The 24186-nt window shown below is 38.8% G+C and overlaps 2 protein-coding genes across 3 annotated transcripts; one reads left to right on the top strand and one right to left on the bottom strand.

The window, feature by feature from the left end:
* Positions 1–174: 174 nt before the first annotated feature.
* GTPBP10 (GTP binding protein 10) lies at positions 175–12574 on the bottom strand. 2 transcript variants are annotated; one of them, XM_036399262.1, is made up of 10 exons: positions 12453–12574; positions 11822–12015; positions 11637–11728; positions 10449–10593; positions 7510–7583; positions 6534–6586; positions 3567–3674; positions 2993–3070; positions 1974–2097; positions 175–1232 (listed from the first exon to the last, which is right to left on the bottom strand). In XM_036399262.1, exons 1-10 carry the CDS (start codon positions 12483–12485, stop codon positions 1012–1014), a joined length of 1122 nt encoding a protein of 373 aa, XP_036255155.1. In that variant the 5' UTR covers positions 12486–12574; the 3' UTR covers positions 175–1011. The 2 variants fall into 2 exon arrangements, with proteins under 2 accessions (XP_036255155.1, XP_036255165.1); XM_036399272.2 differs by having other exon boundaries at positions 11822–12010; positions 12453–12535.
* Positions 12575–20121: 7547 nt separating this feature from the next.
* Positions 20122–23655, top strand: FAM237B (family with sequence similarity 237 member B). Its single transcript, XM_036399285.2, has 3 exons — positions 20122–20131; positions 22080–22476; positions 23184–23655. Exons 2-3 carry the CDS (start codon positions 22095–22097, stop codon positions 23207–23209), a joined length of 408 nt encoding a protein of 135 aa, XP_036255178.2. The 5' UTR covers positions 20122–20131; positions 22080–22094; the 3' UTR covers positions 23210–23655.
* Positions 23656–24186: the final 531 nt, after the last annotated feature.

Raw genomic sequence — 24186 nt, 5'->3', positions numbered from 1 at the left:
TGCTGTGGGGAGCTGCAAGTGAGAAATTGCTGACAAGGTGTGGGACTTTTGCAATAAGATAACAATGCATTATGAGAAACCATACCTTTCCTCCCAGTGACTGATTTAACAAAATCTAAAGAAGCAGGGTATGATACATATATTACAATACAAAACCAAACCAAACTAGAAGGCTTTGATGTATTCAATCTTATTTTGCTTTGCAAGCAATTTAATAGCTTTGAAGTAGAAAACACCCTGACAATAGAGGACTTTGAATTTTTTTAAAAATTAAAATATGATTGTGACTTCTTGTAATATATAATCTAGAACACTAAATATTTCCAAAAATGTACAACTCTGTTGAGAAGAAGCTACTTTCTTCACTGAAATGTAACATAAACCCAATAACTCCGTAAAAGGAGGGGATCACAAATTAAGCATGGGAATTTGAAATCAGGATTTATACAACTAAGATGATTACAGTAGGCACCAGCAGGTGCAAAAAAAACCTCCAACATTACAAATCAGTCTTGCTTTTGTGCTCCTACAAGTCACTTCCTAGTAGCCATTTATATGTGTTTTCCTTTAAATCCTTAAAACCAACAAAGCCTGTCACAATAGCAGAACTTGTGTTCACCTTAGAAGGCCCAGACTCTGGAAAATTCCTCCACCAGAAACTTCCTTTGGTTCTTCTGATGCCCACAGGATATGAAGAGTTGTTGAACTTGCTCCTTTGTGCAAGTTCTATTCCCTCCATTCCTCTCACTTGGCAAAAATATTCCAGGGATCATCAGTTGTTAAGCAGTGCTTTGAGTTACACATACTTTGGTCTTTACATTGTTGAGCTTTGTAGCCAACATAAATAAAAACCCCTTGTCTCTTTCCCCACTGTGCCCTACCCACGTGCCTAAACAAATAAAGGGAAGCAGGCAGTGAGGGAAGAGGGAACAATTAAATGGAAGGTCTGCACAACAAAGGCTTCATGTGCATAGTTAAAATATTAAAATGTGCTGGATCCATTCAGGAATGTCAGCTTCTATTCATTTGTTCTTCTTTGGAAGTTTGTAAAAGCAGGAGTTTCTTTTTCCGATATTCTTCATTCACCTGCTCTGCTTGCTCATCTATGGATTTTCTTAGACATGTTTTCAGTTCCTCAATTCCTTCTCCGGTATACGTAGATACAGGAATCACCTCTCTGAATTCAAGAGTATTTTCTGGAATCATTTCTTCCTCTAGTAAGTGAAAGAAGTCTGAAAAATTGTATTGCAAGAGTTAGTACAATCCCCAAATACTGTATCACTACAAAGCCCATAAAATCCCATTAAATGTAGAAAATAAACTTTAATAAATTACAGTAATAAACATAGCTGCAATTAATATACATACTATCTGCATAATTAGTCTTCTCAAATCTCAGAAGACAAGCAGTAATATAGCAGTTATACTGCTCTTAATGCTGCCATGAGAAGATTCTATACACTTCCAATGAGCACAAAGATATCCCAAGTTGCAGATTATGGGAGAATATGGTCTTAAGCTTTTCTGGTTTCTACACACTCCAGGAAAGAAAAAGCAATTCACCCCAATGTAATTGCAAGACTAAAATAAACCTACATAGCCCTTTCCAGAATTTTCACGTGTTTAGGCCAAAATCACGTGACAAATGGTACATATGTCAGTGCCTGTGAGGGGACCTTCAATGCAGGTTACTCTTATTCCAGACACCTAGACCAGAAACTTACTCTCCCATATCATGGTTGGGAAAGATCATCTGGGATAGCTCTATTTTATTACAATCTTTTCCAAACAGTGAAGCCATTACAAATGCATATAAACAGAGCTCTAAATGCAGGAACTGATTTTAAACATATGTTCAAATAATAAATTTAATAGCTGACTTTAGTTTCAAACAACTCTCTGCCAATGCAGAGTTATTCATATGAAATCTTACTACTACTTTTGATTAAAGTTATTACTGGAATTTCCTTTACCCTGAGGATTCTCTAGTTGTGTCATAAGTTCATCCAAGTTATCCTTTGCACAAGGCAAATCCATTTTATTGATGGCAAGAAGTGCAGGCTTTGTTACAAGCTCCTCTTTGTACAGCTCCAGTTCCTTAAAAGAAATGTAAATTTCCCTTGTTAAGTATCTGTAGTTTAACAAGTGCTACTTCAATTTTACATCTCCTCTTGCATTTGTTTAATTGCCTAAATAGCCCTTCTTGCCCAAGCAGCTGTGAGTTTGACTCAGGTGCTCAAGGCTGATCTATTACATCACAGAAGAAAATAATGTTCAGTGATTCATTTTTTTGCTCAAAGACAGATTTCAGGTAAACAGGCTAGCTCATTCTGAAATGCCAGTTACAGAAAGAATGACAGTTTTGGTTTTTGTTTATATTGACATCTATGAACACAAACTCAATTTCAGAAAAACTTCAGACCTATAAAACATATAAGAAAATCCTTTGTAGAGTGTTATAATTCTTAAACATTTTAATATTAGAAAATCCCAACCTGAATAAACGAAAAATAAACAGCAATACCTGAAATGTATAAGATTAATCAATTTTTTAAAATTACATAATATGTATTATTTGAATCAGAAGCATAGTTAAGAGATGGAAACAGTCAATGTCTGCAAAGCTGGGGCCTGATGTTGGTCTATGCAGTAAGGGCATCAAGGCAAGCTTTAACTGTAACCACACATTTCTACTTCTTAAAATGCTACTGGATTGGGGAACTGAATATTATGTCTCTTTTTACCTGACTGTAAGAAATATCCCACATGCTGCACAGGTTAATCAATTCTATTAACAATTGTGTGGTATTCAACATAAACTAGAGCGGTTTAACCTGGACAAGTAAAAATTTTGGAGAATCTCTTTGGTCACTGTCCTTATATTATAAATCCAGAAGACACCCTAACATTTGAATGTTTCTCGATCAAAACTGAGCCATTCTCTTGACTCAACACATAACTACAGCTGTCACATAGGAAGATGAGAACTTACCTTTGTTAGAAGCAATATCGTTTCGAAGGCTGTTCTGAACTGAGTCTTCGTAGACAGCTGAAACCCAGAAATATCAACCTGAAAAAGTTACACAAAAACAAGTTTTGTGGTGTAAAATTTTGTTACAGTATCAAGGTACTCTCCATCAACTACTTTGCCCTGGAATGTCCATGGCAATGTGTTCACTCCTGGGCAAATAACAGAGAGCAACTAAACAGCAATGGAACACAGACACTGTAGGCACAAACTCGTTAATTCTCATACATTGTTTGTCAAAAGTCTGGTTTTTAAACTTCTTATGGGACTCTTACAGAAAAAAAAATCATGCTTTTGTTATGCTTGGAACACTTCACTGTTCTAAATTAATTGGAAATTTTAAATGATAAATTCCATTTAAGAACTTAATTTATCATTAGTCATTTGAATGGTCCATTCTGTAAACACAATTACAGCTATAGTTATCACAATCACACAAATTACAAATGACTTTCTAAATTCCAACTACATTGCAATTAAGATATATTTTATTTATTGCACTTTGATTTCAATAAAATGTAAATTTTATTTAACTTACAACTAAGAGAAGTTGTTTGGTTCTCTCTACATGTTTGAGAAATTTATGGCCCATTCCTTTGTTTGCATGTGCACCTTCAATCAGTCCTGGGAGATCAGCTACTGAAATCTAGGAAAACAAAAGTTTCAAACAAAATACTTCCAGTGAGCAAACCCAAGGGCTTTCAACTATCAACAGTGATTATCACTATACATGAACAAAAGAACCCAGACAAAATATTATGCATTGGCTGTTTCAATACATTTACAATCTAACATTAGAAGCAGATTAAACAAAAGGCTGCTATTACACAGACCTGCTGCTCCTCATGTTCCCCTGTCTATTTTTTATAGCCATCTGCAAAGAACAAAATAGAGGGTAATAGTACCTCAGCAGAGATCTCACAAAATTTAGCTATTACCTGAGAATAAAACAGACTCTGAAAGGTGAGCAGCTTAGGCTATCACATTTGTAGAGAATTCAAACTGTCACTGAGACAGCAAATAAAGTCTGTTCCTTGTGGCTACAGAGTATCATTACTCCAAATACAAACCCACTTAACACTACTCCCCTGAGCATGAGAAACTACAAGAATTTGATTTCTGCTCTTCAGCTCAAATGAGACTTTGATTACTCAATCAGCTTCCAGACAGAGCCCAGCAAAGACTGCCACAATGAACAGGGACCATGTCACTTTCTCTGCTGGTTGAGAGACCTGTTGGACAGCTGAGGCAGACCAAAAAAAAGCAGAATGATAATGAAACCCCCAAAATGGCTACTCAGTAAGTCACAGAAAGCTAAGACAGAGAGTGAGGTAAAGAAGAGCAAAGGTAGGGTCCTCAAATCTATCTAATGCCCATTTAGACAGGAACTGGATTAAACTGAACAATCCCTGAAGTGAGCATATCATAAAATTTCCAGTGTGCTACTTAGTGCAGAAGGGGGCTTAGATACTGTGGTAGAAAATGTAAGTGATTCTGTTAGTTTTCATGATCTAGTACTGAGACCTGAAACCCAACTCTACTCAGGTCCTCTACTTCTGTGTCTTTTTTTTTCCCAAGCAGTAATGACAGACAGCACTAGGAAACTTGCACATATTTTCTTTTTTATATTGTACTATGATAAAATGAGCAAATAGTTACATATCTCTTTAAAAATATCAATGTTCTTTAGGAAAAAATGAATCATTGTCCTTTGAGTGATACAGAAAAGACACCTCAATTATTGCTGTTAATTACATGGTTTATGTTTTGGCTTCAGCAGTTGCAATATGGAGAGTACTTCCTCTTACCCCTTGAAGTTCCCCATGATCACAACCCTCAGTTCCCTTGACTTTAGGAAACAAGTATTTTGTCCATATAGTTCCTATATAGCCCCCAGCAGTGTGGTATAAAAACCATGAACTGTAGAAATGGCCAACAATAAGGATCACCGGCTATGACAAGAAAAAGACTTCAGAAAAGAAAGCCAGGAGTTCAAGTAGATCTCTTGCTGGAGAAAAATACACCAGTATGAGCAAGAGATCCTTATTCATGGTAGACAGTTTTTTGAAAGGGCTATGAAAAATCCTGTTTATTTGCAGCATAGCTTTCCAGGATAAGCTACCCTAAACTAGCAGATAAAATGAACCTAAAACCAAAATTCCCTTAGACATATTGCATCTCTGCAGGGAAGCAGACAAACTAGACTTACTTTCTTTAATACACAGTTTACTTGAAGTTTGTTAAATTAAGGTTTCAAGCATCAGCTACTGAATCTCCCTAGCATTAGTGGTTCTGAAAGCAGAAACAATAGTTTTTTGTCTTTTCATATCTGAGGGTTATGTTTTCTGGTTAACTCATCTGAAACCCTTTTATGCACTCGCCTTTTATCTTGAAAATGATGAGTCCAGTGCTGCATGTATCATACACTTCAAAAACAAAGTAAAAGCACATCAAAGAAGATTCAAGCTTGAGGAATGAAAATGTTTCTGCAATTTTTAAGTGAAGCTGGGGTCCAAAATCTTTTAGCCTCTCTAGTCTCATTTAACACTGGTTTCCCCATCAGTGGATACTGTAGAAAGGATTCCAGGAACCACAGAATTAATCTGACAACTTTTATCTGAAGAAGCTGGGTGGAACAGAGCTCACAAAAATTCAAGTGGTAGGGCCATAACTCCAGCAGTCTTTCACAACCACAGCCTATTTCAAAAGGAACTGGACCCAGGTGCCTCACCTCTCAGGTAGTGCACTACCCTGGCTGTTCAGGTAATCACTATCACATCACACTATTTCAGTTTTTAATTCAAAAACCCAACCCACTAAACAAAAAAAAAAACCTACGCCCCCAAAAACAAACCAAATCAACAAAAACGCCACAAAGACAAAAAAAAACCTAAAAAAAAAGTTAGAACAGCCAATCTTGAAAGTCATAACAAGAAGTTATGGTGGCAGGGTTATAATCACAAAACTCCCTGCCATTGACTCACATAGATCTTTAGCTATTGGACAAATCTGCCATTATTTGCATTCTGAAAATTACTCAGTCCAGAGCTCTCTGTACAGGCAACTTGCAAGAAATTTGCTTCTTCTAAATAAAAATAACAGGCTGATTTCTGAAACAATGGTTTTTTTCCAAGTCCTAAACTTTTAAGAGTACACTAGGACACAGCAATCTCAATTCCATAAACAATTTCATATCTCTAAGATTGTAAGCCAGGATTAGAACCACAGATGGAAGGGAAGGGAAAATGAGAATCCATTTATTAAAGTGACTTGAAATAAGCTCTACATTATAATACTGTATTTGGCTATGAAACTCTCTTATTATTACTTCATAAAACAGAACTTTTCTCACAACTCCTGTTAAGCCCATGCAATTTCATTTGACATGCATACGCATATGAAAATACCTACAAGTTTTCATTCTCCTTCTGAAATTCTGTTAAGCAACATAAGTAGTCACTCCATATAACTTTAACAAACAATCAGAGTGAGGTTTCATACTGACCTGCTTATAATCTGCATACATGATCTTTCCTAGTTCAGGCTGTATTGTCGTGACTGCAGCAAGGGGACAGGAAGAAAACAAAATTGGTTTCAACATTTAAAAAAATGTTAAACTTACAAAACATTTAAATACTGTAGAACTTTCTCAGTGTATTTAAATTAAACAAATGTGCAGTAGCAAAAAAATAAAGAAGGGAAAAGGAATAAAGAAAAAGCAAAATAAGATAGATGAAAATTAGGCCAAAAAAATCCAGTGCTTCACCAAGTCTTATTTCTTTCTGCAGTTCTGCCCCAGTCATTCCAAAATGGGAACAGTGAAGGTAGAGAAGTCTCAGACACAACTATTACCTAGACTATGGATTAGCTTCCAAACAGGGATAAAACAATGAAAGATAAAGTGAGATACGACTCTTCAAACTGAGAAAAGGCTGTAGAAGATTGGGAATGGTGCAAAAAGGTCAGTAGTAATTACTGGTACTTGCACTCTTACTTTTTAATTAAAGAAGTTCAGATAACTAATTTGAACTTACTGATAGAAAAACAAAAATTTTCTATTTTTCAGTGGACAGATTAAATCGCCAAAATCTTCTCTGTTACAAGTGAGAGTAAGTTCTAAAGCATATAAGATGTTTAGGCAAAGGAACTTGACAGTATGTATTCTGTAGACTGAGGATATTGCACACCACAGAGAATCTCAGTTGCAATAAAAGGGGCTGAGACAAAAATAAATGTTAAATAGACCCTGCATTAACAGGTTGAAGCATTATGGGGGTGTATACATGAAAAACTGAGGTGGGTAAAGGAACTGGACACTGAGGCAGCAAGTATCTCCTTGAAGTATTTCTTATAATTAAAAAGCCAGGCAACATTGCTACCCTATTCTTTATTATAAACCTTTACTATAAGCAAATTAGCAAAAAGACTTATTTTCTTTCTCAGGAAATATTACTGCTCTAAAAATAAGAGTATGAACTTACATGCATAATTTGCAATCTCAGGTTTGGCATGAGAAATCTTGCTTAACAAGGATGACTTTCCTGCATTTGGAAACCTAGAAGGAAAGTCAGGATTAATACACTGAATAAACACCTGTATTGTGATGGTGTTCACTGGGGTTCTTGGATGAGGGAAGAGACGAGAATGTTGACTGCATGTTTCAGAAGCCATGATTTATTATTTTATGATATATATTACATTAAAACTATACTAAAAGAATAGAAGAAAAGGTTTCATCAGAGATAACAAAAGCTTCTGTCTTGGACAGAGTCCAAGCCACCTGACTGTGATTGGCCATTAACTAGAAACAGCTCTATGAGACCAATCACAGATCCACCTGTTGCATTCCACAGCAGCAGATAATCATTGTTTACATTTTGTTCCTGAGGCCTCTCAGCTTCTCAGGAGGAAAAATCCTAAGGAAAGGATTTTTCATCAAAGTTGTCTGCAACACTATATGATTCCTGTGTATTTATTTCCAAACATGCTCTTTGATGCGATCAACTCATTTTTGCACCCATTTACTCAGACTATTTTTTTTTTATAAAACAAACAAGCCCCAGATCATTATGATTTACTTTTTGACATCAAATCTGAATAATTTTTCTATATCTAACGATGCTTCCAAGGATGCAGGCAGGAGAGTCATGTAAATACATGTGTAATATATTTAAGGGAAATCTTTCAAAGTCACTCAGACAGAAATACAGCATTACCATCCAGGTACACTTGGATTCACTCTTAACATGCTACAGCTAATTTTGTAAATTATGCTTCCATTCTAAAAAGCTGTCATGCAAATATATCTTACCAGTTGGATTTACAGTCTCTCAGCATACACATCAGGGTTTACGAAGTCTACACTTTAAGTACCAATGATACCTATGCTAGAGTTTAGCTAACAGAGCAAAGCAAATGTGAACTCAGAGAGAGTGGTTTTAAGGCAGTTGTATGAGGGATCCTGAAATTAGTCCTAACCTACATGTTCTGCTACCAAGTAAACCTAAGAGAACACCTAGGAGCTGGTCTGTGCACACCTGTCTGTTATAACATCTTCACTTTACAAGGGATAGCTATACCTGCATCCTACAACAAGTGTTCCTTAAGGGATACACCAGCTTTTACAAAAGCTTCTTCACAGAATACATCTACCCACTGAAATGAAAACCTAAGTTAAGACTGAAATTGTAACACCCACTTGTTTTAAAGATTAACCTGAGCTGGAAAAGGCACAATAGCTTTGATGCACGTGACACTCGAAGTTAATCCTGACACCCAAGGATAGACTACAGTTCTTATTCTTAGCACATACTCCATTCAGAAAGTCCACACAAGACTTTATTCCAGTCAAATTCACAAATATTCATGTCAGAATGATCCAAGAAAACTCTGTCTACAGGGAACTCAACACAGTCACAAGATACAAAGGCAGGTGTCCCACAGAAAACCAAACTGTCTCTACTTGAATGCATGGAGAACCATGGCCTGTTAACAAGGCTGGTATTATATTGTAGGCCTATATAAAGGGGCTGTACATAAATCTTTCTTAAAAAAATGAAAGCAACCTAATGGCTCTTGTTATAAATAGGGAAACTATTGAGTGTAGTTTTCAAACACTCTGATGTTGAAAGGTGCCTTAAAGACATTCCACAAGGTTACTCTGGTCATGTACTCATGAAAGCACTTTGTTTCCACTGAAGTAGATTATGTTCTTTGAAGTTTAAATTGCAACCTAGACTAACACATCACAACCTGTACCCAAATTTGATGGGCCTTTCTCAAGTATACATAGTTTTTTTTTTACCTGATCTAATAGCAAACCACTCACAAAAAAGGCAAAAATAGCAAACAAAAAGAGATCAAAGTACAACCACAACCATTGGAGGCTGATTCATACTCTCAATAAGAAAATTATATGCTTCTCTAATTGACTGATAATGATTTTTGTGTCCATTTTGAAGGAAAGCTGTCAGCTGAAATACAAGATTAAAGAAGCATCAGTATCATAAAACTCCTGTACTTTCACAGTGATCAAAACAAGAAAAAAATTCTGTCATGTAATTACTGAAGACCAACTGAAAATTGTATAACTTTAGAGAAATTTTATACTGTCAAAATTATTCCTAACAACAAATAAAGAAAAATATAGTGTATCAACCTGTCTTCAAGTTTCCATTTTTTATCCATGCTGTCTTCAAGTTTCCATATTTTATTGGTATATACCAACTAGACTATTTTCACCTCAAACTCATCATTTCATGTTTCCTATGTTTTTTTTATTAATAAGGACCACAGGGCTGATTTATGTTAGCAGATGCTGAATAGAACAATAGTTGTACTACACTACAAGTGTAGGCTGTTGAAAGCTTTCTCCAAATAAAAATATATTTATCTGTATTGTTATAAAAGAGCAACATCGATATGCAAGTCCTACTGTTCTAGTTTGTAATTCCTTCCTTCCAACATTACAAGCTGTTTTTTTGGGAGAGTAGGAAACATAGCCTTTGGCATTGTCTTCAGAATTGCTACTGAAAGGATCTACTTGGGCCAGTGCCATGAAGTTAAACATGCAATATGCAGTGTTCTTGGCTCTGTTTTGCACCTCCTACCTACTTAATAAATATTGTGCTAATAATATTGTGGCCATCACTGCAACTGCTAAATACATTTATATTACTAATTATGTATTATCCTGATTCATGAAGCCCTTCAATCATCAAAACATAATGAACACTTTCAAGCGTTAAAATTAATTTTAATAGCTTTAAACTCAATCTGATTTTTCAAACTGCAAATAACTTAGGTGACAATGCAAATGCACAATTAACACTCATCATCCAAACACCCATATTTCTTTGAAATCAAATTTGAAATGTACTACTTTGTTTTCTAATATTAGTTTTCAAACTACTGTACTTACCCAACTAAGCCAACATCTGCTATAAGTTTCAAATCAAGGTGAACCGTTCTCCTCTGACCTTTGCAAGGCAGAAAGTTTGTAGCCAAAGAGCCTCCAAGACCTCCACGAGCTGCTAAGAATCTCTCTCCTGCTGCATTAAGCTCTCCTGAAAATAAATTTGTTAGTGAAAAAACACAATCCCTTGCAGTAGCTCACTTGTGATTTTCCATTTAAATGTCTCCAGTTATAAGACAATTTGGTGTACACTTCCTTGCAAGAACTGTGCCCTCAAGGTGATAGTGACTTTTTCCTTGTTTGGCAACAAATGAAAGTCATCACACCCCAGTATTCTTCTCTGTCATACAATCAGTCACCTCAAGAAAACTGCAGGCAGGCCAAGTATGGCAAGATACTTGGAGGATTTTCTGAACCTTCCAATATTTGAATTCAAGAATGCAAGGAAAAATATGCATTGATAGAGATGTGGCTCCCTTCAGATGGTTTATATTTTTCCATTAAGATGCAGACTATGATGTCTCCCTTAGGGTTAAAATAAATAATTAAAAAAAAAAAAAAAGAAGAACAACACTTGAATATCTTTAGCCTCATGATATGCCTGCATCATAAACAAATCTTGCAATACATCCAATGTAGTAAAACATGCAAACCAGGGCAATTTGGGAATTTAGTTTTAATTCTAAACAGTCTGAAGAGAAAAAACTCGGAGAAACTGCAAAGGCACCACTGAGAGCTATTCCAAGAGTATTGAAAGAGATCTTCCTGGCGAGTAAAAAACGGATATGCATTTTAAGTAATCTAAAATTCAGCAAGGATCTTTGTCTTTTGAGCATTTTCATAATTCAGTAAAGATATAGGGACACTTACTTGGGTTTATGGAGACATAACTTATGTGAGGTCACGAATGGTTCTGTGGAGGATCAGTATGGCTTCCAGCCTTTAACACTTGTTTCCAACAGCAAAGGACTTGTATGTAGTGATACAATCAACTACTGCTAATTTCTGGAAGGGGTCCCTGCTTTTCCAACAATTTTTACCATGTATTTGTCAATTCTTTGGCCAAACAGAAAAAACACAGACATATTTTGGAAAACGTGTAACCTTAAAACATCCTAGTATTAGAAATTCACTAGATGTTATCAACAAATGTGACAAACATTAGGTACCTTAAAACAAAGCAAAGGTTCTTACCAATCTGCTTGCCATCATCATCAAGAACTGAAATTCCCAAAGGCACATGAACTTCACAATCTTTTCCTTTTTCACCTTTTAGAGCTTTAACGCTTGGAGAAATGAAATCAGGCTTAGTACTTTAGGCTGACATTTTGCTTTCTGGAAAAGATGTAAATAACAACTTTCATTAAATAGATTCTTACCTGCTGTTGGCTCCTGTTCCAGCTACAAATCGCTTCTGGGGATATTTCTCCCTAATGCTCTTTAAGGTAGTCCTTTCTCGGGCGACGAACCAGACATCACCACCTCTTCCTCCTTCCCCTCCCAGGTTAGGATAACCCATTCCGCCGGTTCCTCCTCTCACGTAGACCCGCAAATCGTCTATGAAGTTGCTGTACTAATAAAACAACAGTTTCAACACCAGTTAACTACCTTCTCTTTATATTTCGCTTCACAGATTCGTGCGTAAAACCGCTTGGACTGATCTTTCATGGCAATAGATGAAACTTCAGAAAGCAGAGCGTATAGTTTTTAATCAAGGTTGGGCATAGCTTCCCCGGCAGCGACACCTCACGGCGCGCAGGGCCCCGGGCCGGGCCGGGCCGGCGGAGTCCTGCGTGTGCCGCCAGGGCGGGACATCGCCGCCGGGCCCTGAGGGCGCCGGGCGCTGCGGGCAGCACGGGCGGGGCGGGACGGGACCGGTCCGCGCCACCGGCACACGGGAACTCCCGGAGAGGCCCTGCAAGCGGGACCGCGGCTCCCCGCCAGCCCTCCCGCCACCCGAGCGCCGCCTGCGGCACCGTCCCCACCGCTCCCCGGGCCGGCCGCACTAACCTTCCGCAGCACCGCCGCGCCGCACCGCACCATGGCGGGAGCAGCGGCCGCCCGGGCCCGTGGCTGTGCAGAGGGCACGGGGCAGGAGGACGGGCGGGCTCCGAGTGCCGCACGGTGGCAGCGCAGATCCGGCCCCGCTCCGGCCCTGCAGGCGCGCAGGCGCGGCCAGGCCCAGCCTTGGGCTCTCCCCGCCGCTGCAGCTGCGGGGCTGGCGGCTGCTCCCAGCCCCGGCGCGGCGGAGCCGGCCCCGCTGCCTGGCACGGCCGGGCCCGCGCCTCGGGCCGAAGGGCGGCAGCGACGCCGAGACCCGCAGCGCCAGAGGGAGTTAACAAATCGTCCGGAGAGTTACCGAGGATGAGAACGGGTCCTGCCTCACCAGTGAAACAGGCCTCATAACCTCAAAGGAGGGACCCTGGGCAAAGGAACACCTGGGCGTTTATTGCACGTTCCTGTTGAGTCGGCTCCGGCTATGTCACTGGCCATCTCTTGTCATCTGCTGTGTCTTTTGTCCCTTGGCTGGCGCCACAGGTCCCCGTACCCTTTTTAATGCAAGGGATTGATTGGTGCCAGTTCATGGGCTTTAGAATCCTGCAGTGGGAGATGGCGACACCAGTACACCAAATGAAAAGAGCATGTGGACTAAATAGTATAGGACAGGAAATAACAATTTAAGCAAAAGAAGATAGGATACTAATAAATTACTAGATAACTTGTAGCCAATGAACTGTGACTTTGCTTGCTAAAATGTATATATATAGTGTAAAGTTTTGAGCATTGGTATGCTTGATTTGTGGAAAACTTCCACCTCGCACCCTGCACAGAATAAACTATGCCTCCTTTGGAAAGGAGAGGTTTAGAAACCTGGCTTTGTCCGTGTTTAGAGAGTCCCTAAATTGGCAGCAACAGGAATGCCTGAGAGGAGAGCTCCAACTGCAGGAGCTGCGAGGTTGTGGTTAACAGCAGTGCTCGCTCTCCAGCAGCGTGTTCTCTTGGAACCTGTGTGCTGGCTCGAGAGAGCATCTGCTGCTGGCTGTCCCCATGCAGCTGGACCCTTTAAAAGCTGCTGGTCATATTGCTGGTGTGCCCTCCCTCAAGAAACGGAGTCCTGATCTTTAAATTATGCTAATTTTCAGGATAAGTATGACAGTTAAAAATACATGGCTTTAATAAGATTTAAAGTACTTTGTGGTTTTTAAATGGTCACGAATAAGAAATTATTTCATAAATTGTGACATCAGTTAGGTGTGAAGAGTAAAATTGGTGACAAAATCATAGAGTGGTTTGTATTGGAAGGGACCTTAAAGATCATCCAGTTCCAATCCCCCTGTCATGAGCAGGGACACCTTCCCCTAGACCAGGTTGCTCCAAAGCTCTTATCAACCTTGCCTTGAATTCTTCCAGGGATGGGGAATCCACAGCTTCTCTGGGCAACCTGTGCAGTGCCTCACCACCCTCACAGTAAAGGACATTTTCTGTGTATCTAACCTAAATATTCCCTCTTTTGGTTACCACCTATTGCCCCTTGTACTATCACTACAGCTCTGGATAAGTCCCTCTCCAGCTTCCCTGTATGGCCACTCCACATACTTGAAGGTTACTCTGAAGTCTCGACACAATCTTTGCCAGGCCAAACAGCTCAAATTTTCCTGGCCTGTCTTCAGAGGGGAGATCATCCAGTCCCCTTAGCAACTTCATGGCCTCCTCTGGGCTTGCTTCAACACTTCGATGTCCTTGTTGTGTTGGGGGTACCAGAACTGCACACAGTGTTCCAGGTGGAATCTCATGAGAGCAGAGCAGAGGAGAAAAATCACCCCTGAGTTCTTTCATAAGCTTTTATTTTGTAGGTAAATATTTCTTAGACAATATGACTATGTTTTGAAGCAGGTAATATGTGAAATCTACTGGGAAGTGTTTTGAACTGATCAGTTAAGAATGTCATGACTGGAAAGTAGCAAATGTGGGCCTGGCCTTGAGGCATTTAACTGAGGGTTAATGCAGTTGAGACTCTGCAACTGCATTAGAGTTGCAGTTTGCAGGCTGAGACTCCTCTTCCATACTCAGATGTTGCCAGAGGTCAAACCACGTCATGAACAGCTCCCTGTGATCTTCATCTCTCCCTCTCCAAGTCTTTGAAGTTAGGTCAGCTGAACCTGGGCTGTAATTGCTTATCTTTGAAAAGAAGAAAAGTGACCGGGCCAACCACAGACCCTAAAACCTGGTCTCAGTCTCACTACAAAGCTTTGAAAAAATTCAAATTTGCTGTATTAATTCCCCAAAACATTTGACATGGTATCATCTGGGAAGGAATGAGCATATTTGGGTTAGGAGAGAAACTGAAAAAATGAGATAGCCACAAAGGTTGAAAAGAAAGGTGTCAGGCTTAAAGGATTTGTTTTAGGATGGTCTTATTTGATATTTTTTTGTAGTAGTCCTGAAAAAATCAGTAAGAGCATGCTCATGAAACTTGGAAATGAGATATACTTAGGAATCACTGTAAGTTCAGAAATGTGCTACTTTTGGTTGGGATAGAGTTGATTTTTTTCACAGTGACTTGAATGGGGCTGTGGTTTGGATTTGTGCTAAGAAGAGTGTTGATAATGCAGGGAATTTTATTGCTAGCAGGGCTAGCATGGAGCCAAGGCCTTTTCTGTTCCTCACCCCACTCTACCAGTGAGTGGGCTGTGAGTTCCTGGGAAACTGGGAAGGGACACAGCCAGGACAGCTGGCCCCAGCTGACAAAAGCATATCCCATACCATGTGGCAGCATGATCAGTAAAAAAGGCCAGGGAAAGAAGAAGGAAGGGAGGAGAACAGCTCAAAGTCATGGTTTTTGTCTTCCCACGTCATCGTTAGGTGTCACAGGGCCCTGCTTTTCTGCAGATGGCTGAACACCAGCCTGCCCATGGGAATTTGTGAATGATTCCTTGTTTTGCTTTGTTTGCTGCATGGCTTTTGCTTTCCCTATTAAAGTGTCTGCATCTCAACCCACTTTTACACTTCCAATTCTTTCCCCCATCCTGCTCATGAGGGAGTGAGGGAGCAGCTGCACGGTGCTTAGTTGCTGGCTGGGATTAAAGCACCACAAGAAGAATCTCAGGAGATTGATTTCGTTTAATATAGGGAGGTATTAAGGTCATTGTGTAAGGCCCTGGTAAAATCTCTTTTGGGGTACTGTAAAAACCTAATCAGTTGTTCGGTAGCTGAGCTAATGTTGAACTAAGAGGACTAGAGGGAAGCTGGGTTCATCATCAGAGACCTTGAGAGCCTTTCAAAACAACAGATCTTAGAATGGCTCAGCTTGTTTACTGCAATAAAACAAAACCAGAAAGGAGACATAAGTGCTGTGTATTAATATATCAGGAAAATAAACATGAAGGATGAAAACCATTTAAATGAAGGGGAAAGACACAAGAACAAACAGATATGTACTATTCAGTAATAAATATATCAGGAAACCAGAATCATGTTTCTAGTCATTACTACAATTGACTAATGAAACTGCTTTTACATGGAATTAGTGGGAACAAAAATATTTCTATTTTTAATATGGCACTTGATAAATGTATGAGGTGATTGTACAACAGAGGGTTTTTTGTAGTGGCAGGGAACAAGTCCCTGTCATTCAGGAGGATCTTCCTGTTCTGTGTTACCATGCCAATTCATAGTACAAACAGCAGAACATTTTGTCCAGATTTGTGATTAATAATATGGGAAGGACTTGTCAGTTTTTTCTGAATAGTAGGCAAGGTTCAGAAGTCCTTATGAATGCAACAGTTAGATTGTGTTACTGTGCCTTCAGTAAAGCATATGATCAGCATTCTATAGAAAAGAATAGAAAGAAGTAAGCAAAAGAACTTTTAAGTGAGATGAAAAAAGCACAAGTAGTTGTAGATAGTTCTTCAAGGATCAAGTCACAGGCCCAGAGCCCTCCTTGGATACCAGTACAAGTATGTATCAAATTACACCATGGTTCTGTGCTGTGTTATGCTTTTGTGGTACACAGTGTTTGAATTTAGTCCTTACAACTGTTAAGAGCAGCCTGGTCTGAAACTGGTCCACTTAGCAGAGCCTTAAATTCAGTGTGCTGCACTTGCTTAACGTCCAGCAGAAGGTTAATGTGTTAATGTGTTAATGTGGGGACTGGCCCAGAGGTGCCAGCAGAGCTACGAACCAGTGTTAATTGATGTCATTTAATCAGTCCACAACTTGACCTCAAAAAACAGAAATAGAGAAAAGCTGGTCTCCTATATGTTATGAGTTAAAGGTGTTGAACTTATTGACATAACACTAGATTTGTTTCAACAGAGAGCAAGTTTATGCCAACAAGCTCATGCCAGCAGGGAATTAAGCAACATTTCATTTGAAATGTGGCATTGTGCATTTTCTGGATCCTTTAAAAACATTAAGTGGCTCATCACACATACATGATGCTAAGAATTACTGAAACAGAATCATTTAACACTCTGAAGTTTGAGAATATTTAGATGTTTCATTGTCCAAATACCTGACTTCAAAAATGTATCTGGTCTCCTGAAGAGATTTTCTTTGTCAGGGCAGGACTGATTCTATCACCTTTCTCTCCTGCTTGCATTGGGTATGTCATACTTGATTCTCAGTAACAGGCCTGTGAGCACTTCATTGTCAAGCCTGATGGCAGAACATCACTCTGTCATTTTTTACTTTAGAAGCTGCTAATCAGTGATGCAGAGGGTGACTCAATTCTTTATCCTCAGTGAATCAATCCTGTTTACGAACAAGTGTGCCTATGTCACAGATATATATATAATTCAGTCACAAATGGCTGGCAGCATTTTAAAGCTTTCCAAACTGACTTATATAGTCAATGCATATTCTGAATTACATGATAAGCAATGCTTCAGAACTGTGTACTTCACGTATTTGTATATGATTGCTTGAAAATCACAAGGGTACAGCCACCTCAAATCACAGTTTTATCCCTCTGTTTCTTTTCTCTCATGGCATAAATTACTAAGTAGTGTACTGTCATCAGACCTAACAAGAAGAAGCCATAAAATCTCTTCCCCCAACAATTTTAAAACTTCCACCAGCAGATTTTTGAAATTTGCTTTATGTGATGCAAGTCAGTCAGTCTCAGACTTTTTCTCAGTCTAGAAAACAACTAACTTGGATGGAAATATGTAGAAAATAAGCATAAATATTTTTGCAATACAGCTTTATTTAACATAGAATTGAAATAATCAAAAAATGAAAGTCAGTTTTTCTTTCCTTGCCTTTCTGAACGTGCACACAGCTGGTAAGTTTTCATAATGGTCTTTCTAATCGAGAGAAATAACTTCACCAACATACCCAAGGTCCACATATTGTAAAATATTGATGTATTAATTTTACAGTTTTATGGGAAAAGATAAAGAGATTTACCCAACAGCAAGGGTACACTCTTCACTACCATAAAGTCCCACTAGATGGAAGCACCTCAGCTGTCATAATAGAAGGAATAAATAGAAGTACAAAAGTTTAACACACCTGCCATGGAAAGGTATCACTGCTGGAAGAATTTTGAGGGAAACATTTTATTTTGCCCAGATTAAACCTATCAACTAAAAAATTATATATCACAGAAGTAGATACTTTTACTATGAGCCATCTAATAAAACTCAGTGTCAAGCAGCTGTGCTGGAGTCCTTGTGTTTATATGTATGCTGTATGCTGTATGCTGTATGCTGCAGCTTTGGAATTCTTTTGGAAGCCCTGCAGAATTAAGAACACAACACAATTTTTCTCTAAATCACATTTACATTTAGTCATTATCTCAAAAAAACCTTCCTAATGTACATGGATAGGTTCTCTGCTTTAAAGATTTCCCCTTCAGCCCAAGCTTTTATGTAGCTTTCAGATATGTTAGATATTTCAAAGGTGGTCACAGCCTGGTTTTCTTGGCTTTCCTTGACTTTTCTTGTTCTGAAATAGAAATTTAAGTGACTAACTTAACAAACATGATCAGTGACTGTCTTCATAATGCTTCCATTCTACACATTTCATGTAACATTTCACAGGATTATTAGTTTCCAATAATTTTGATCTCCACTGACTTGAATTCATGGGTTCATCCTTGTTCCATGTGGCATTCCCCCACAGGTGATGATCCCTCAGTGCATGACTGACAAAGTGGATAACATCAGAAAGGAAAATAAAATACAGAAGTCAGCCTTCAGAACCTTTTTCACATAGAGATGTGATTTTTTTAGATATTATCAGTGAATCTTCATGTAGATTCCTAAGAGAGCATTGTTGATGAGGTGACATTTTTAAAAGAAGTATTTTTATTTGAAAAGATTTTCCCAACAAAAATCTATTCCTCAGCATTTCGATTTCTATAGGTGTGTTCTGCAAGTTTTAAGACTAAAAATGGTGGATTTAACTAGAAAAAGGAAAAGCAAGAGGAGAGTGATAAAAATGAATCTTCAGTGGCTGTTGGAGTAGAAGGAAAATCACTGTGTTTGCACCAGTAGCCTGTGCTACTACACCTAGATGTTTTAAGCAGAAATGAAATGAGAAGGGATTGAAGCAGCCAAGCAGCTGTGGAACTGCTCACCTCTTTAGATGCCTTTAAATGCCTTTGAAATTTTGGCTGTTTCACTGTGACATTGACAACACTAATAAATTTGATAGTGCATAAAGCAAACAAAAAGGGAAAATTTTCTTAACTTGAAAAGTTACTGAATACTGTTTTTTATTAGTGATACAAGAGAGCTTGCTTAAAGAGAGGTTCCTTGTGAAGTCTTTTGAATGCTTTAATTTCTTTTTTATGAACACTGCCTTAGAATTTCCTGGAATAATTACATCTAATAGAGTTTTAGCTCCTTTCAGTGATATGAGTTCAGAAGTAAGCTAACTATATTCCTGTCTTGCAGATATTTCCTTCTATTTAATTGTGTAGTTTCAAACATGCCATACTTTTTGAAGCAAGATTTTGAAACTGTGTTGACACGGCTTAGTTGGTAAGGCTTCCAGAGGATACAAAATTATTGTGAACACTGTCATTTCAGAGCAGATTTGTATTTGTGCTTAAGCATTGTATATTTTGATTTTTGACAGAACTTACTAAATTTTTACTTGAAAAAAACTATCTGACTGTTCCTGTCATGCTGAACTCCACCAAATCATGTTGTGAAACATTAACAGACCAAATTTTATCACATATTTGTTCTTTTTCATTACTTTGAACATTGTCCCTGCATGTTCTGGTGGGCAAACAGGAACATGCATGGAAACCTACGTTTATGAATGGGAGTTTATGAAATGAGAGTGTTCATGCTCCTGATTAGGATTTGCTATCCACTATGTTTTCCTCCCTCTGAGAGCCCTGTGTCCCTCCCCCTGGCTCACCCCCACCCCGAAGGCAGTGTCTCCAGGTGATGCCCCAGCCCAGGCTGGGCTGACACTGGGCGCTGCTGCAGAGAGAGGTGGGGCTGCCACAGCTCCCTCCACCCTTCCCCCGACCCGAGTTCAGCAGCTGCTGCTGCTGCTGCTGCTTTGCCAGTGGCACAGTCGTCCCTGTGCACTGTAACCTCGGCATCCTCGGAGCATCCAGCAGCTGCCAGGGACTTGCAGCCCTCTCATGAATGCCTTTCTTTATCTCCAAGTGGCTGACTTCTCTTTTTCAAGGCTACTGTTTTCCATCTCCTCCCTCAAATACTGTAAGTAGAACTTCTGCTGTGGCTCTTTAGTTACTGCCTTTGTGAAATTCCTCTCTCTTGTACTGAATAGTGGGAGTTACTAGTTCAAAGTCTCTGAGGTTTGTTGTGGTCTCTGCTCCTGTTTGTGCTGTTCAAATGGGCCTTTAGCATTTCAGTTTTTAGCTGGATTAAAACATGAAATCAGAACAACTCAAAATGTTGGTTGTTTCCTGGCTGCCGTTTTCCTACTTTGTAGGAAATTGCCAATGTGTCCTTCCTCTGAATGCTGGTGCTAGTGAAGTGGAAATGAGAAAATAAGCATTTCCATCCCTACTTGTTTGCTGGAACCAGTTTTCTAAGAGCCCAAAGAAGAAAACTAATGCATGCTGATAAGCTCTCAGGATGCTGAGGCAGGTAATCCTGCTGCCTGCTGAAATGGAGCTGACCCGGGCTTTTAGGAAGGAGCTAGGTTGAAGGGTATCTGTCTGCCTCAGTTCCTTGGGTTCTGAAGCTGAAGTAAAGGAATACATGATTAGGGACTTCAGGTGGCTGCAGCAGTGTGATTACACATTCAAACTATAAATCATCCCAGAACTCTGAGGCCACAGCAAAAAGGCCTATTTCAAGCTGTCCTGGTTCCTGACCCAGTTTGGTGTGACTGTGAACTCCATGGTGTCACCCCAACTCTGTATTCTTACAGACATTCCACATAAATGTTGTATGATCTATGGATTATTCTCTCTTTAATTGCATTACTAGGAATTGCAGAAAGGATGTCAGTGTGTTAGCACTTTGAAGAGATCACAGACTAACTTTTAATATTGATGGTGCCCACAGATATTTTGAGTGGAAGAGCACACTTGCAATTCTGGCCAAATTCCCAGTAAAATTTGCACAGCTGCCCAAAATGTTGCCTTTTTTCTGTACAAAACCTCACATCATTTTCGTAATTGTATTTTACACTCCAAATTGGAAACTGTGAGAATAAGCATGGCACCAACTACTTAAAATGGAATTGATTCAGGATACCAAAATAAGGGGCACTGTCTGAAAGTTTTGACTGACTTCTTTTTCTTCAGACTTCTTCCTCTGCTTGTCTTTTTTGTTTGATTTGTTTTCTCTTTATGTTTATTCTCCTGTTCCTCTGCACTTTATCTTGATAGAAAGGACTGATTAAAAAAAAACAAAAAACAAAATCACGTGTTTCAGTGCTGTTCTGTCTAAACTTGATTCAAGGATTTGGAATACACATCATAGGAAGACTGCATTTTTCCCAGGGGGAATCTCTGTACTGTAAAGAATACATACTCTGTAGCATTTGAAGTTCTTATTATGCCTCCTGTTTTATTGCTCTTTCCATCTCCAATTCTCCAGATACTTTCTCTGTTTTCCATATATACTAGAAATAATAATGCCAAATAATGCCAAAATCTTACCTAATTTTCTAATATAAGCCAAAAAGGAATTTTCCCTCTTCCATTCTTGGAAGCAACAGCTGCTGATGAGTTCATAGCATGCCTACACTCACCCAGTACACTGTACAGTCTGACTTACCATTCCTTACCATCTTTCTGAGTCAGACTTTTCATGAAAGACTGGCTGTTTACAATTGTTATTTGTTTGCAGTAACTTAAAACAGCATACCACTAGGACTCTTAAAGCATCTGATATTAACCTGATTTTACTGACAATCCAAGTACAGGAAGCTAAGGGAAGAAGTGCTGGTCTCAAGTCACTTCAAACTTTTTGCTTTGGGTTTTCATATTCTAAATAGCATTACCAATTTCTAGGTGCAAACCTAGCTTCCAGCATTAGGGTTAGACTGGTATTTTTTCCATAGTTTGGAAAAAAAGTATTTTTCTGAATAAAATGATCTCTTATAAATGATCTCTTGGGGTACCCATGAGAGTTATGTGACAATGAACTATGTAATGTCAGAATCACTGTGATTTTATTCCCTTATTTTCAGGTATCTTCTTCAAGTATGGAATTTGTATGGAAACGATGGTGGTATCTTCAGCTGGGCTGTATGTTATTAGTGAATTTGGTTTATGCCAATCTAGAGTATCAAAAAGAAACCCCTCCAAGCCTGCGTGAGATTGACCATCAGTGCTGGGAGGTATCGTCCCATGGGCTGGTGGAAATGAAGAAACTCAAGGTAGCAGATACAGTCATTGCTCTCTGGGACTTCATGATGTTCCTAAAGGAATCCCCTAAGCCCAAGCACAATGATCTCTTCAATGATTTAGCCCAGAACTTCTGGGATATGTATGTAGACTGTGTGCTCTCAAGATCCCATGGAATGGGCAGAAGACAATTAACATCTCCCAAATATTCTTCCACGTACTCACACAGAACTTTAGGAGGTAACTATAGTTATAGGATATGGTACTAATATTAAACTGAACCAATGCTCCATCCTCACCCTTCATTGCTTAGACAACTCAATATACTAATTTCTAATTTTCTGTCTTTACTTGTCAAAAGTGTTTGCATCTTTCAATGGTAGCTACTTTCACAATACATGAGATACTGGTAGTTAAGAGTATCACATCTCTATATTTAACAAAGTGTAAAAAATACTGGGTATGCATGTGGAAGTGTGTGGAAATGGATGCTGCATTCTCTGTTTATCACTGTGTGCATATAAATGACAATACATGGATAAGTAATTACAATACTGAAAGTTTCCTGGTATTAGGAGCTCAGTCTCAGCTTTGGGAAATCATTGTTCTGCAGAAGGGAAGCTCAAATCCCTGACAGTTTGAGCCCCATTTTTCCCAGTAAAACTACTGACATATAATGTGATGTCATGGTCACTGTGATCACTAAACAGTGACAGGTTCTGGTCATCATGATCGGGTTTGAGTCTGAACTGAGATCATGTAGGTGACTTTACATCTTACTAATCACTCCTAGATCTGTTGACCTCATTCCTCCTCAGCAACAGGCTTTTTTCTGATGTACCCTGTCAGATGATTCAGGTTCTTGGAATGAACATGAAGAACATTTAATCATAGCATTTCTAATATATTGCTTGGACAATAACTACCTGTCTTTCATAATCTTGCAGGGTCTGCTTTCACCAATCCACTTTAGGCCAAAAGGAGAGAAAATGAAGACACTTAAACAAGGCAACATCAAATTGAAGGAGCACAAAATCACAATATGTATTGTAGATGTTTGGACAAATCCTTTGGCATGGTTCAACCCTTTTTTTTTCTCTTTAATTTTTGTATAAAGTACTTAATCACTCCTAAACTGATAAGTACATGAACCCCCACACTGTCCCTTTTGCTTTCCTGTCTTGCAGTCTACTAGCTTGCCTTTTCCTCCCTCCATGTGTGAATGTGTTCTGAGTCAACACATTTGTTTTCCCACATAAACTTTAAAGTCTGGATGTGTCATATTTTTGTAGAGTCATGTATTTTCCAATAATTCTCTTTTTAAAAGTTAATTTTGATGGAAACCCAAAATATTTTTATACATTATGCAACTGAGAAAATGTGAACAAATTTATTTTATAAATTGTCTTGCACACACAATTAACCTTAAGTACTGAAAAAAAAATGAAAAAAGAAGGAAGTGAGACATTAAGCTAAAGGGAAGGATTATGCTCATTGTAATAATGTCCTGTGCAGTCTAGACTTTGTATTTTATCATTGCTTAGTCTAAGCTATGGATTAATTAAAGTATTTTTCTAAGCAGCAAGGTCTGAATAGCAGTAGCTTTCTTGCCTATTAATATGTTCTTTGATGCCACTAGTATGTGACATGCTTTACACAAGACTGCAAATAAGGTGATGCAGCCCATCCCTGTCATTGCAGCAGAGATGGGACCTGTGCACCAACTGGTTCAAAAGAGGGACAGGCTGATTCAACTGCTGCTCCCAGTGTAAACCATTGAGCATGGATAAAATAATTCAAGGAGGTTAACTGCCTCCGAAATCCAATTCTTCTGAGCATAAAAAACCCTGAGAAATGCTGACTGTTCTCTGCTTTACTCCTTGGGCAATGCAGCTTGTTCAGTCCCTGTTGTGTTTTGGACTTTTATGAGATTACAGGTGGTTTTAATTA

The sequence above is a fragment of the Molothrus ater genome, chromosome 1 (assembly GCF_012460135.2).
Source record: "Molothrus ater isolate BHLD 08-10-18 breed brown headed cowbird chromosome 1, BPBGC_Mater_1.1, whole genome shotgun sequence".
Classification (NCBI taxonomy): Eukaryota; Metazoa; Chordata; class Aves; order Passeriformes; family Icteridae; genus Molothrus; species Molothrus ater.
Note: the sequence above shows the minus strand (reverse complement) of the source record. Positions and strands in the feature narration are given on the sequence as shown.